Here is a 16,489-nt window from a genome sequence, read left to right on the forward strand (position 1 = left end):
CATCAGTTATAAATCAAACTCAAATGCAAAAAGAGACGGACAACAAATTACAAAAAGCAAAATAAAATTGTCTGTGTCACAAGAAGACAGTTCGGTTCCAGGTTTAGATCACAACAAGAAAATCAGTGATTTGCTACGAAAATAATGGTATTGAATTCGCAGCTAACCCATAGCAAACACATTTAGCTACTACCTAGTTGGGAATTAGCTGTCATATTGTCTATAGCATGGATTGGGCTGCAAATTATCTATTAAAATATTTCCTAGCTAATTGGAAACTAATATTTAAAAAATCCTAGCTACTTTCAAACTAATACGTACGTAGCAATATAATGCACAATTTTTTTTATTTCCTAGCTATCTAGTTAGGATTTAGCCATAATAATTTTGAAGTAAATCACTAGCCTCAAGTTCCAAGCAATTTCGTAGTAATTTCCTAGCAATGTTGATTTTAACAATAAAAGTTTCAGATATCTAATCAAAATGCGATTAATCTAGATGCGTGAAAAATATATTTAAATTGATGAATACACCACTCTGCATAACAAAGTTAATAGATTTTGGTCCATATCCAACCAAGTAGCTTATATCCTCCAGGTTTGTACAGATGTTATAATCAGTCCATTTCAACAAAAATTCACAGTTTCAGCTATACAAAATACACTATTAAACTATATACATGTTAAAAAACTGACAAGACATAACATATTCTAATAGATACTTGTGATTAGCCGAAATTGAGGAGATCCTGAGACTGGGATTTGACACTTAGGACAGTTGAGTTGTGCTAAGTGTAGCAAGAATCAGATGTTTAATTAAGACCATAAGTTAATTTTATTAAGGTAATTCTGATGTTTAATTTTATAAGCACATCTAACTAAGATAATTTTATTAAGACCATAAGTTACGCATACTCAGATGTTTAATTTGCCACATATACATGATGACAAGTCTCATTAATCAAGCTGAGAAAACTCTGTAAAGATCCTTATTTCTATATACTTCTCTTGTTGGAAGGTTGTGCAAAACATATCGTTAGTGAGTGACTTAATCAAGCTCCATCTAGACTTTTTTCCATTTTCCTACTCATTTCAGTTAATGACATACACGCCTCATAGCATTCTTTTGCCTTGAGCTCGCATAACATAGTGAGCCCCTTTATCTTATTCTCATACTTTGCTGTAGACTTTGTCCGTATAACTTTCATTTGAAAGATTCCAATTAATGCAGGAAAAAACAAGGCAAAGCAAAAGAAATGATTCATGAGTAACTTCAGTGCCAATGAAAAAGTTAATTAAGCATTGTAAATAGAAAGTAAGTACCTGACGCCATTGTCGCTCTCCTAATGCAAATGCCACATCAATTGGGCTTCCATTTAAACTCTCAAATCTTATGAGAATTACCCCATCATTCTTCCCAGTGGCCCTATAATCAATCAACTGCAGTGGCTTGTTGACTCCACCAATGGCTAACTGCAGTGGCTTGTTGACTCCAACAATGGCTTATTTATTATTTTCAGTATATGTAATTAATTCCCTGTAATACTACTATTGAAAATCACAACAAACAACAACTACTTGTAAAATACAAATGTGGATAGGTCTTTGATTTACCTCTGTTCTTGAATTAAGGACTCCACCAGACATCCAAGTTACAACATCTACAAGCCATATGCAACAGTTGTATTTACTATAGGAAACAAAGAACTGATTTCAATGAATTGAAGCAATCATATCAATCCACAGTGCACTAATTGACCTAAACATATATAAACATTACCTTTGCATAAATATAACTAAAATTTCAAGTAGAAGATATGTAACAGTACAACCCACCAAATGAAAATATGCAAGTCATCAACATATGTGATATCATTCAAATAAAAATCCTTTAAACCAATGCATTAAAGAAGAGCAAAACGATACCTTTATAGAAAATGAAGTGTCCATGTCAGCCCAAACCAATGGTCTTATGACCAGCAACTAATAGTGACAAAAGATCATCTCTTAAATGAAGCATAGAAACCTGACACGAATGACCAAGTAAAAGTATTCACATGAAGACCATCAAATTAAAATTAAACTAAAATAAAAACCAATAACAACCCAAATATTGCAATCATATACTTTTATGGCATATTCCAGGATGTGATGATAGTACGTACCTTCATATTTGAAACTAACTTAATGAAGCGTGTAACTAAATGAAGCAAATATCAATGATAATTTGTCTCATTATGGAACACTTCCACAATCAGAAGTTCAAAAATCATAAAATTCTATATGGTTAACAACTTATTTGTCCATATTCCCAACAAGTAATTTTCTTGATCATCGAATAAAGCTAGTCAAAATTGAAATCAGAAAAGAGTTCTTAAGTGTAGTAATTACAATATATTATAGCAAAACCATATATATGATCTAATAAAGAATAACACCAAGAAAAATTTCTAGGTTGTAGAGGAATGAATTGAACTAGAAACAAAAGTGAATGATTTAAAGATAAAATTCATGTTATATGATGTGATGGTGAGTAACCTTGTAATTATTGATGATTGTAACTCAATATGATCTGATTCTGGTATTTAGCCATCTACACCAATGTTAATGATAGAGAATTTCTCATGCAATTGTGCTGATCAGGACAACCTGAATATAACATGTAAAAATATAAAAGTAAAATCAATAGCATTTGTCTAGAATTAAGAGATAATATTCTAAGAGATAATATAATATATTCTAAGATTGGATACTAATCCTAGGAAATGAAACAGAGATACATATAAGCTTACCAATCTCCTCTATGATTCCAGCAGAACAATTGTTAGGAGGTCGAAATCTCCTCTCCTCTGCAACATTCCTCTCCATGATTGTGCTCGGACAAGTCGAATAAGCCAATCAAATAAGCACATGATGAAACTTACACATACACATGTCCCATAAAGGATATTAATCATTAAGCCTCAATGATAAATCAACATTTATTGTTGTGTATATCTTCAATTTGAGATTATGAGAAAACTCATAATTGTGACACGATTATGAGTGGCGTGACACAATTTTGTTGGCAGAACGTATGGTTTTTGCTCAAGGAAAATCGTGGCACGATTTGTGCAGGTGTGACGCGATTTCTGGATAAGGTTGTCGTGCCTTGGGTCGTACTCATCAATCGTGACACGATTAATGACAGGCGCGGAGCGATTTTGTGTGTCACTGTGTACTATTGAAGTGTTTCAGCTCATTTTTGAAGGGAGAGAGGGAGATAGAACTTCAAGAGAGGAAAACTTGGGAAATCAAAGGAGGTAACTTTAGGGTTGAGGGTCTTTGATTAGAGTTCTCTTGGGTTGGGAAACATTGTAAACACCTTGGGTGAGTGAAAATCATTGAGTGTCTTGTTAATTGGTGAGATTGGGAAAATGGGTAGAAATAAGGGTTGTTCTTTGTGAGCTTGTTGAAGCTAATTTCATGTAACCCATTTGTATCTCTTTGTAATAAATCATTGATAGTGGATTGGAGAGATCAATCTCTCCCCAGAGTAGGTCAAGTTGGACCGAATTGGGTGAACATTTCTTGGTGTGTTTTGTTTCTCTTCTCCCTTTATCTTTTACTTGTGGTTTTGTGCCTTTCACTTTGATTCTTAGATTAGATCTAGGTGTTGTTATTGTTGTTATTGTTTGTGTTTACTTTGATATTGGTTACTACTTTCCTTTGCTCCACACATCATAGTTTGTATTGGTGTGATTTTGAGTCCGAATTCACAACATTTATATATACCAATTAATCTAAAAACTTGATCATGTTCACCACATGTCCACGAAATCTATAATGTGATAAATTTAATCAATCGAAGACCTATAATCAATTTAGAGTTAAATTTGTTTTGGCCCTCTATAAATATATCAACTAGGCTCCATTAAATTTTTCTTAGACTTTTGGCCCCCCAAAAAAAAATTCATCCACACTTTTAGTCCTATATTTAAGTTAACTCATGTGTCGCCATCATATTTTTAATTAAATTTGCAAGATAAAAATTAAATTTTTTTAAAAAACATGAATTAAATATGACTGTTAATTAAAAAGTTGAAATATTATTTATAAGGATAAAAAACATATTTGATCTTTTAATTTATCAATACACTTTTAAAAATATATGAAATATGACCAAATTGATAAGTTAATTTAACAGTCATAATAACTAGCAAAAGGACGGACACTAACATGTTCGTCTATCCATTTTTTCCTCACGCACTTAATTATATATAAAAAGACATCAATTTGGACATATGAAATATTTTCTAAAGAAAAGTAAAGGAAATTAGAGTAAGATATTATTTCTATTGCAATAGTGATTTAATATTTTTTAACTAATAATTCAAATAAAAGCGGTAAAATTGAAAGTAAAAAAATCAATTCAAAATCATTTCTACAACAAAAGAAAAAAAAATCAACTCAAAATCATATATCATCTTTATTTTTTTCCGAAGGATATATAATCGTTTTATATAGTTATCTATCTTTTATTTATTTTTTACTTAACTATAAAATATATTAAATGAAAGAAGAAGAAAATAATACGTATTTAAATATTGAGAAAAGAATGACTCAAGTCTTGACAAAAAAAAAAAAAGACTCAAAAGTAGTGTAGGGTGGAGAAAGCGCCGTTTTGAACTCAAACCCTAATTTTGGAACATCCAATCTATTGCCATGGAATTCACATAGATATATATCATTTGTGACTGTTCTATTTTTCTCAAATCCCTTTGCTCAGTTGTTGTTGAGAAATGGTGCAGGTTAGCAGCGATGAAGATGAAGACCCAATTCCAAACGACATCAACCTTACTTCTCTGTCACCCACGGCCGAAACAACCACCCGAACCCTGCTTCCTACTCTTCCGTTCGATGTCCTTCCTGAGATTCTTTGTAGGCTTCCCGTCAAATTACTTGGACAGCTTCGGTGCCTCTGCAAGTCCTTGAATTCTCTTATTTCTGATCCAAAATTCGCAAAAAAAAATCTTCAATTGTCAACAAAGCGCCACCACCTCATGTTAACATGTATGGACGACATCTCAAGTGAGTGGCTTCTTTGTGATTCCCCAATCCCATCGATTTTATCTACTTCTAACGTTTTTACACAAAGACAACTTTACCCTCCCGATAGTATCACAACTTTATTTTTCCATGGACAAAAATTTGTGAACTTAAGGTGCTCTTCCGATGGCATCTTTTGCGGTAAGCTCGATTTTGGTTGTTACTTTTTGTGAAACCCTTCCATTTCAAAATTTAAGTTATTGCCTCCTTTGGGATATTCGTGCGAAAGTCATCCTGTTTCCGTAAGCTTTGGGTATGATCATTTCATTGATAATTATAAGGTCATTGATGTTTCTACAAAAAATGAAGTTAGTGTTTATACTTTGGGGACTGATTATTGGACAAGAATAGAGGACATCCCAAATAATTACAACATCCATCAACCTGGAACATTTGTGAGTGGCACTGTTAATTGGTTCGCAAGGGATGATTCAAGTATGCAATTCATTCTTTCTCTTGATTTAGCGAAGGAGTCATATCAACATCTTTTGCTACCTGATTCCAATGATGATTCTCCGTTCTTGGGTTTGGTGAGGGATTGCTTGTGTGTCTAGTTGTGATATGTATATGGATGTTTGGATTATGAAAGAGTACGGGAATCAAGTGTCTTGGAATAAATTGTACATTGTTCCTGACATACAAGATCAGGGTCTCAAACCCTTTAAAGCTTTGTATATTTTTGATGATGACAAACTGCTGCTAGAGTTTTATGCATTGCAAGGTGGAAATATCAAGTTGGTTGTTTATGATTCCAAGACTGGTACTTTGAATATTCCTGAGTTTCAAAACAACTATGAACAACTATACTCAGATGTCTACATTGAGAGTTTGATATCACCTTAAGCAAGTTTTCAACTGCAACATATATGTGGTAAATTTTTTTTTATTGTGTTATTTATTTTATGTCTGATTTAATTCTTGGTTATTTGTTGGATCATTGCTAATCAATGGTTGAGGAAATCTATAGGCTGGATATTACTTTTATTTTTAATAGTATGGTTAATTTGAGTTGTTGATTCTCTCTTATCTTGCATTATACTTTAAATAATTAATAATCATGAATTGCAATAAATGGTTTATCTTTTGATTTTCTAAGATTTGTGTTGTGATTTATATGCCATAATTTTAAAAAGGTTTGAGAAATCAGTTCAGTTCGAAAATTCGTTCAGAATTAGAAAATTTGTTTATTCAACTATGTTAACCTATTCATAACTAGTTTTTCAACCAGCTGAGTTTGAAATCACAATTTTGTTCTCGACCGAATTGGGTTGATTTTCAACTACTTTAATTTTCCAAAATTTCCAACCAGTTTGGTTTGATTCAGTTTGGCATTTCCATGCTGAATTGAAAGCAGTGTCACCACAACAGTTACTGAGTAAACTTTTCAAGTATTTTTTCCTTCCCAAATTTTTAGTTTACTAATGTAAAGTTCTATGCACATTCGCCTTTTTCCTGAAGATAAGTCTAATATACGCACTTTCATGAGTAGCTAATCTAGTTGTATCTCTACTTAGGAAAATATGAGTTTAATTATTTTGAACAAAACCCAGCTATATCATGCTCTGAAACCTGTAGCAATTCATTTCTCTAGACCCTGAATATGTAAGGGCACATCACTCTACTTTTGTGAGCAACATAAAGTTTCATCCTTGAAGAAATCATCATCTTGCTGTGAAAATAAGGTATTAAAAAAGTATTTAAGGATGAGAAACAACAATTCAATATATTTTGAAGCATAAGGTTTACCCAATGACGACTCAAAATGTGGTTGACAATTCCTACACCCTTGTTGGAACTTAGCTTCACATGGACGATGAAAGTACTAGTTTTGATATTTTAGTTTCAACATGTTTGCAACCAAGAAAAATTTAGATGACTTGACGGCCAACCAACCTCTAGATCAATTTTTGGAGCCTCCAAATTCTTTTCTATGCCGAACTTTGTAGCCATATTCTAACATGAATCAACTAAGTTATTATTTTCTATCCCCGCACTGCATTTAGCAGAGTCACTCTATTTTCTAATTGTCATCATCATTGTCCCCTTTCCTCCTTATGATTCCTCTCTTCTCTCTTCATGCACTAATTACTCCTTTTTACTTCACCAAATCGAAAATTAACTTAAGTGAAGACTCAAAAAACTAGATGACAGTTTGAGATTAACATCTTCATTTTATGTGTTTATTATTAGCTTATTTAACTTAATTGTTTTATACACTATTCTAGTATGATAATGTGATTAGTGCAAAATAATTATTAAATAGTTAATGTATATATGGATCATAGTACAGGTGCATTGCATCTATAATTTGGACAATGGGTTTGGCTATGTTTGATTCCTTTGCATTTTTTCCATGTTCTGGTGTTTGAAAAAACTATAGGTTGGTGTGCGAGATATTGTCTCTGAATTTTTGAAGATGTTGAGTGAAGGATTAGCTTTCTTTTTTCTTAGTGATATGGCATAACACTTGATATGATATTGTCTAGTAAAATAAAAAGGCTTAATTGCACTTTTCCCCCCTTTCTTTTGTTAATTGTGCGATTTTGCAGCCCCTCTTTTTTTTTTTTGAGCGATTTTGCACCCCATCTTTTTGCCCCCTTTTTGATTTTGCACCCCATCTTTGTGTTCAATTGCACTTTTGCCCCCTATCTTTTTGCTACTCGTGCGATTTTGCACCCGCTCTTCTTTTTTTTTTGAGCGATTTTGCACCCTATCTTTTGCCCCTTTTCCCCTCTTTTAAAGATGATTTTGAACAAAACACAACTGGCAAAAGATAGGGTGCAAAATCGCTCATAAATAAAGAGGGGGTGCAAAATCGCACAATTAGCAAAAGATAGGGGGGAAAGTGCAATTAAGCCAAATAAAAATGACGTGCTTGTTTGAGTTCGGGCAAGGATCGTAATCTGAATTTATTGAAATGTTTGTATAAGAAGTTCTTGGACTAATCTGAAGCAAGGATCGCCCTGTTGCTTTTCTTCATCTCCAATCATTTATTTTGTTGTTTTCCAATTCAGTTCAAAATTTAATTACAATAAAAATTCACAAAAATAATAAAAAAGGAAAAGAAGAGTCCAAATCAACTTGAACATTTGAACAATCATCTAAAATGGCTTAAAAGCTACAATCGTAAAATCTGAACTCAGTTCTTTATCAAGTTTACATGAAATTCCAACATCATCATATGCAACTATATCTTCATAATTATTAGATTAAAAGAACTCAGTTCTGTAAAATTTGTGTCTTAATTGGACATTTTTTTTATTCCATACTTTTTGTTGAAAGAAATAAGATTTTGGTAATAATATTTTTTTTACATAACAGTAAAAATGGAATAAACACGTTTTAATGTATTCTGTTCAATTTCCAAACGAAAGAATGAAAATATTTAAGTAAAAATCCAAACAATTGAATGGATTCTCTGTTTCATTATGTTCTGTTCCACTCCATTTTATTCTATTCTGCTCCACTTTGTTCAATTACATCATGGAAACAAAGACTTAAGTTTTCCTCTAAAAAAAGACAAAGACTTAAGTTTTTGAACTTATGTACCAAGGATGTTTGGTTCCATAAATCATTTTCTGACATTTCAAAACCTTTACATCGTACTAGTCATTTACATTTTCCAAACATTTATTCTATTTTTACATTGTTCTTACATTTTTTTTTTTTTGCATTCAACGTTACATTTTCTATGAAATTTTACTGTTCTCTGTGTGAATGAAAACATTGCCCATACCCCTTATTTGGCATAGAAGTTTGTCATTTATTTGACATGGATTTTGATCGTCAAAGGGTTTCATCCTTTAGTTATAGGTGAGAACTATATTACCCATCAACAAAAGAGAGATGAGATACTTATTATGAGTTGATATCAATCAAAATTATTCATCCTCCACTATTTATGTTTATGATATATAAATATGATTTGTTGGCCTTCGCCACCTTTTCACATTTTTACAGGCAAATATTTACTCTTTCATTATAAATTTAAGATGTCCAGTCTTAAGTAAGGGAGGACCGCATTGTGATCCCTAAAATCATATTTTTTAAAATTCTATCTTTTTGTAAAAAAAAAAAAAAAACTATAATTTCATTTTTTAAAAAAAACTTTAACCTTGCATGCTGTGAGCTAGAGATGATTTTTCACATTATTATACATTCAGTTTTGTTTGAGATTAGGTAGTATTTAGTACAAGATATTTGTATTAATTAATGAGATGGACAATTTTTTTTGAAAGAATTAACGAGATGGACATAGTGAGCCGTATTATTATACATTATTAATGGGATGGACCACATCATGTGCTGATTGCTTCTGATCTTCTTTTTGGATTAATATATTTGATTTTTGTTTTGTTCAGAAAATTATTGTCAAAACAAATATCAAATTCTCAAAAAGTTTTTTTCGGAAATGCACGTAAGGACTTTTTAGCACCACCCAAACAAATCATGATATTTATAACAAAATAAACAAATTCTCTCTTTTTTAAAATCTTGCCATGTTGAACGCTAGCTGAAGGCTTGAAATTGTATTTGAGATTAGGTAGTATTTTGTGTTTTGTAGGAAAAGAGATTAGGTAGTATTTACTGCCGGTTATTTGTAGTAATTAATGAAATGGACATGTAGCATTTTATGGTATATTTTCTCTTTATAACCAGGCATAACTATCATGCATCGTCTTTGCCACATCACATATCAAAATATGAAAATGTTATGAAATTCTTTGTTTTATGAACTACTAAAAATGGGACTTACTTCTTCACCCAGTAAGCATCTTATAAATTTTTTAGTAACGCGGTTCACATTTATATATAAATTTAATATCTATATCAACACTATCTATCCAAGAATATCAACACTATAGTCTTTTTGGTACATGTTGAATTTTCGATTGTACTATAAAAATAATCCAATTAAATTGTTTGTTGATGACACTTTTTGCAAGCTCTGAAAATTTCTCTATAAAATGTCTATTTTATATTATTTAATTAGATATATATGTAAAAATTCACAGTGTTAATTAATGCAAAGATCCTCTCAAAAAAAATGCATAGATTAAAAAAAATTCCCTATAGATTCATTCAACAAGAATAATAATTTTTTTTTACAAAACAAAGATAATCATATTTGATGTGTGCCAATTGATTAATGTGAGCATAACTCTCACTGCTTTGTAAATAGGGTGTTTGCATTCAAACCAAACTGCAAAAATAAATTTTAATACTTTTTTATTTGTATAATTTACTATATTAATCTATTATTTGCTGGATTTTAATTTTTCAATAATATTTACTAGATAAATTTAATGTATATTTTTACAATTTCATACATTTCAATTATAATCGAATATTTTCATTCCTAATTGTTAATTTTTAGTATATTATTGATTATATTTTGCAACAAACATATGATTTTAGCGTGTCTTTATGATATTAATTATAATAGATCTTTTTAAAATTTGTTATTTTGATATCAAACAATCGATTCAAACTAAACTACATAAAATTGAATCAAATATTTTTTTTAAAAGTCATTCAAACCATACCATAGGTATTTAATTTTTTTCGATCCAAATTGTACAAAAAACACACATAATTGACTCATTTGGTTAAATTTAACTCTATCAGTAAAAAAAAAAGTAATCATTTTGTATCAAATAGATTGTCATTTTGTGTTTTTAAGAAATACTAATTTTTATTTATTTAATCTTATTATAGTTAATATTATATACATTATTGTTAATAACTTATCATTATTTAAAATATATATCATTTCATAAAATTACTATATCATATAATAATTATTTTAGTATGTATCAAAAAACTTTCAATGGCCGTAGTTTAAAAACGGGACTGTGGGAGTAGTTGTTAAAAAGTCAATGCAAAAAAATAATGTGAATTAATTTCGTATGAACTATATGTTAGATAATACATCATCTAATTTATATAAAGTTTAAATTAACCGACGTGGTAAATTAAGTTAAATTTCCCTATATAAGCATAAGCCATCCTCATGTGTTTTCCACATTACACGATTTCATTTGATTTCTAAAAACATTGTGAAGATGGATATGAAGGGAATTCCACTAGCTACACTCCTCCTTCTGCTACTTATTTCTATAATTTCCCCATCACATTCCTTATCATCCTTGGATGCCAATTCCTCAGAATTATTATCATTTCATAACCTTGTTTCTTCTACTGTTCTTCCGATTAAAGAAAGGTTACCTGGGTAGGCCATCAATAATGCCACTTATATTTCTTCCTCAACATTTATTCCAAAACTTATATATATATATATCAACTTATTCTTATTATGATGCATATATGCATTGCAGGGATTACACGGTGTCCTTCAAGATTGGCAACAATCCCGTACAGTCCTTTAACCTTGATATTGACACGGGTAGTGATCTCACTTGGGTTCAGTGTGATTATGATGAAAAATGTGAAGGTTGCACTCTGGTAATTTATATTCTGCTAATTTTGACATAATTATTATATTCTAATAATTAATTAGTACTATATATATGCTGCTGATCTTTGTTAATTTTGCAGCCTAAGGATAAACTTTATAAACTTGACAAGAACAAATTTGTGAACTATGGGACACCCATGTGTGATGCAGTCACGAAAAAACGAAAGAGTGACTCATTGCCATGTGAGTTTCAAAAAGAATATGCAGACTCTCTTGAAGCTGAGGGATACCTAGTAAAAGACAGTATACAGGGATCTGCACTGACATTCGGGTGAGTTACTCGCACGCACCAAAGATTATGTAGCTAGTTTTGATTTGATAATAATTTATGTTTATGTGTTAAAATTAATATGACAGGTGTACAAATAAATTGAAGGTTCCCTATAAAAACCAACATATTGAAGGGATCCTTGGGCTTGGGTTTGGTAAGGCCAGCATATTGTCCCAGCTTAAATCTCAATACTTGATTCAAAATGTGGTAGGTCATTGCATAAAAAAAGGAGGAGGGTACATATTCTTTGGAGATAAATTCATTCCCAAATCTCCTACACAGATTAGTTGGACACCTAACATAAGTCCCTCAATGTTAGTAAATGATTTAATAGATGTTGCCACTCATACATACATATACTATACACAACTTTAATTAATTTAATTTGTTTGTTTATATATGTAGAAATAATAACAAGGCTGAGGAAGGACGCTATTTTGCAGGACTAATAGATCTGTTTTTCAATGGGAAACCTACTTCTATTAAGGGTCGTGACCTTATGTTTGATTGCGGAACTGCTCGTTCATACTTCAATTCTATAGATTATAAAGTTCTTTTGGATCTCGTGAGCAAAAGTCATATAAATTATTATATATCAATTTCATCGACTTATTTATTTACTATAACGTTTTCAGTTCATAGTGGTTATTGATCAAATATTAATTAATATTTCAGATAAACAAAGAATTGAATTTGAAAAAAAAGTTTAAACTTACTAAGGAAGGCACTCTAATTTGTTGGGAGGGTGAGAAACGATTTACGTCTATAGACGATGTCAGCAAAGAGTATTTGAAGCCTATAACATTGAGCTTCCTAAACGATGTGCATTTTCAACTACTAGTTAAACATTATATAACCCTCTCGGTGAGCTACCTTTGATTTTATATATGATCCTCTAATTAAGTAATTATATACTAATGTGCTAGCTATATATCCTTAATTTTCAGAGAAAAGGAAATATATGCTTGCTAATCGAAGATAGCGCTGTAAATGGTTTTGGTGATGGTAATGTGATAGGAGGTAGTAAAGAAATTTTTCTCTTTTATATTTGTACTGATTATTATTACTTTGATTTGTAATAACATTTTGTTTTGGTGTCAACAGCTTTATCTATGAACGATAAGATAATGATTTTTGACAACGAGAGAAAGCGGATTGGATGGGTCCCTAACGATTGTACTAAACTTCCCCCACCTCGTTGATCGATTGAGGCTTAAGCGGGAGGATATGGATGATGGCAAGATTCAATAAAATAAATACACATCTTGTATTGTACTAGCCTTAAATAATTTGCATTCTTCCCCAAAAGAATTAACATTATACTATATGATAATAGAATTTCAATAAATATTTGATTGTTGAGTTATTTCTTCATTTTCTCCATTCTAATAATCAACTCGCCCCTTGTGTTGAGTGTATTTTTAATACGTTGTCCATCAAACTTATATTGTTGGCATTTGTAGTGATCCAACAACTCTTCTCATTTTTCTTTTGACACAAAGGTATTGGATGAACTGAACTGAATATGATTTGTCATTCTAAAACCGGCTTGTACCGTGAGGATGTGTTCACACTTTAGAAACTCATTTTTGACTTTTTATATTTATTTTATGTTGAACTTGGATTTTTTCCAATAAAACCACTCACACCCGAAACTATTGGGCTTAATAAGTGTACATAAATGGTGGGTACCAATCGATAGAATCTAATACCATATTAGAAAACAAAGTGAGTTTATATCGTTGTCATGGCTTTTGATTCCCTTAATTACAATTGAGTTGTACATATGTGCCTAAATTACTATTTTGAGGTCAAAGGAATTAGAGCTAGAACTACAATGGTTGAGTGCAAGAGAGCAAAATTTCTGTTTCGCTGCATAATTTTTCATTTTCAAATTTTTACAACTAAGTTGTGTCTTGGAACAATAGGTTTATGCGAATTTGAGCAGTTGACGCTTGAGCCGAGGTAGGAACTAATGTAGTGAACCAAGAGTGCAGTAGATGTCCATGTTATAGTTTTGACTCGTTATCGGCATACATTTGTTATCCTAACTGATATGATTATGTGGTTAGACTCCGTGATTATTTAATGAATCTACATACTTTCTGATAGTGGGTCTTCCAAGTCAATTTCTTAAGCCAGAGTACATGATTTAAATTTAGTTACTTTGCTCAACATGAGGATTCAAAATCAAGTATGGAAGTCATCATAAGTGTCAACGTTATGAACTAGTGCTTTTGCCCTTGTGCTATTTGCACAGTCTTCTAATGTTAGTTAGTTATTTATTTAGTGTGTCAAAATCACCTTAGTAGATGCCCTACCACATAAGTAGACACTTTTTAGTCCTAATACCAAATTTGAGAAGTAACTCCTAAGATTTACACAAGTTAGAATTATGCATTGCACAAAAATCTTAGATAGCAAAAGGATTCTAACTGCACAATTTAAGCACAAATGAATATAAGGAAATCAGTTATGCATGTTTTCTTAGTTCTCTTTACCTTGTATTCTCAACATTTAGTGCACTTGTGGCTGAATGGTTGCAAAGGGAAAATGGTAGCTAGTATATTGAATTTCAGTAGGAACTTTGGTGCTTGTATATTCAGTTTGACCCTCTTTGGAAATATCATGTGCTTTAAACCTTGTGTCTGTATACTTTACAAATCTATTCTCGCTGTTTTTGATGAATGTAAATTTTCTTTATTTCAATTCTATAAATATTTACCATGTTGATCTGATTATAGTTCGGTCTGGGTCATTTATAGTTCTTGAATTTTATGCTACTTAAATAATTGTTATAAATTATTTACTTATGAGAAATTGGACCAATACTTTTTTGTCTTAATTAATGCATATTGTAGGAACTGTTAGATCTTCGAAATTGATCTGAGCAAGTCAGAAAGTTTCAATTTATTTGAATAGTACATAGCACGCCTGACTAAATCTTACACCTATGGGTATTTGATTTCCAATTAATATGGTATTTTCCAATTTAAATGATTTGATTTGTTTGTTGTATTATGTGTTGTGAAATTGTGGATATAATGACACTGTAGCTTAGAACAATTTGAACAATTTACTATTCTTTGGCGATATGCTATTTAGTGCAAAGTGTTGTTTGGTAGCAGCGCTATAGCATGTAGGTGTAAATATTTTGAACAAGGTGCTATTTTCCGCAAGGCTTAATTGCATGTTTGGTCCCTTATGTTTATTTTAGTTTTCAAGTTGATCCCTTACGTTTTGAAAGTTTCAAGTTGGTCCCTTACGTTTTAAAAGTTTCAAGTTGAGGTTGAAGACTTTGTTATTAACATATATAGAAGGTCCGCAATTCAGTTTGCATTCACATTTCCAGTAGCAAGCACGTCCATTTCTCTTCGCAAATCGTGTCAGTTTGTGATTTCTGAATAACTATAAGGTTGTGTCATGTTTCTGAATAACTTCTACATGGTCATTGTTAGTAGAATTACGAGTTTTATTGTGTTGTATTTACAAATGAGTCAACGTCGTGACTTATAGTACTAAACTAGTGCTCTAACTAACAAATTAATTTTAACTAACTACTAACTATCAATATTCTTAACATGTTATGTGGTCTGCAGATTTCCTGAAGATGATTGTGAACAAGAGTTGTGGAACTTCCTAAGAGATTTGTGCTAGTCTAGAGTTGTTTTTTCTTTTTATGTAATAAATGAATCACATAAAGTTGTCTTTATGGAACATTGATAGATTGTGTGATTGTGTAAGTATAATGAAATGCATAATACATTGATAGGATGTTGTATTTTCCTTACAAAATCCTGGACTTTAATATCTGTTCTACCTGTCACAAAGGTTTGAAGAGTATAGCTAACATATCCAATTTAAGTGCTGATATCGATTATCAATGTATTGTATGCATTCATTTACATATTCAAATTGGAGAAACCAAAGTACAAAATTCAGCTAAGATAATTCAACTTGGATGCTCCAATCCAATGTTTTTTTTTTTGTTTTGTTTAAATTACGCGCAAATTAACAGCAAAAATATATGGAAAACAATGACCAGGTATTTTGATTAACATATTGAATAATTAATAACAATGAGCTGAAAGTGTTGAAATAAGAGAAAACAAATTGTCAAATATGATCATTTCTTAAGCCATACCCTAGGAGTGCAGCGACAATAATAAATTAGGTAGGAGATCGTTTCTTAATTTATATTTCAAATCAGTGTTTTAAATCATTGATTGCATGTTTATTTCGTTGGTTTATGAACTTGATCTTGTTGTCGAGTTATAGAGTATGAAAACAAAGAAATATTTCAGGAGAAGGAAAATCAACCTTTGAGGTTCGAGATCTTCTTGGATGACACAATTACACGATTGTCAATTTCTTAACACCAGAGACTTAGGAACGTGGTGACAATAAGAAATTAGGTATGAGGTCTTTTCTTCATCTATATTTCAAGTTCATTTTTTTAAAACTCTGATTTCATGTTTTTCTATTGGTTTTTGAAATTAACTATTTTGTAGAGTTCTAGAATGTGAAAGTAGAGAAATATTCCAAGAGGAGGAAAATCAACCTTTTGGGTCGAAGATCTCAGTGAATCACACAATTATGTCGTTTGCAATTTCTTAACACCAAAACTCTATGAGTACGGTGAAGGTAATAAAT

General features: G+C 31.1%; 1 protein-coding gene and 1 pseudogene across 1 annotated transcript; both read left to right on the forward strand.

The window, feature by feature from the left end:
• The first annotated feature begins 4,737 nt into the window (after positions 1–4,737).
• LOC146935071 (F-box/kelch-repeat protein At3g23880-like) lies at positions 4,738–6,103 on the forward strand (annotated as a pseudogene).
• A 5,019-nt stretch (positions 6,104–11,122) lies between these two features.
• LOC146935072 (aspartic proteinase Asp1-like) lies at positions 11,123–13,202 on the forward strand. Its single transcript, XM_085750254.1, has 8 exons — positions 11,123–11,319; positions 11,426–11,552; positions 11,646–11,836; positions 11,923–12,150; positions 12,242–12,401; positions 12,512–12,700; positions 12,784–12,856; positions 12,941–13,202. The coding sequence occupies exons 1-8, from the start codon at positions 11,153–11,155 to the stop codon at positions 13,036–13,038; spliced, it is 1,233 nt and encodes a 410-aa protein (XP_085606380.1). The 5' UTR covers positions 11,123–11,152; the 3' UTR covers positions 13,039–13,202.
• The last annotated feature ends 3,287 nt before the right edge of the window (positions 13,203–16,489 follow it).

This window comes from Medicago sativa, chromosome 3, assembly GCF_051527215.1.
Source record: "Medicago sativa cultivar Bolivia chromosome 3, Bolivia_mono, whole genome shotgun sequence".
Lineage (NCBI taxonomy): Eukaryota > Viridiplantae > Streptophyta > Magnoliopsida > Fabales > Fabaceae > Medicago > Medicago sativa.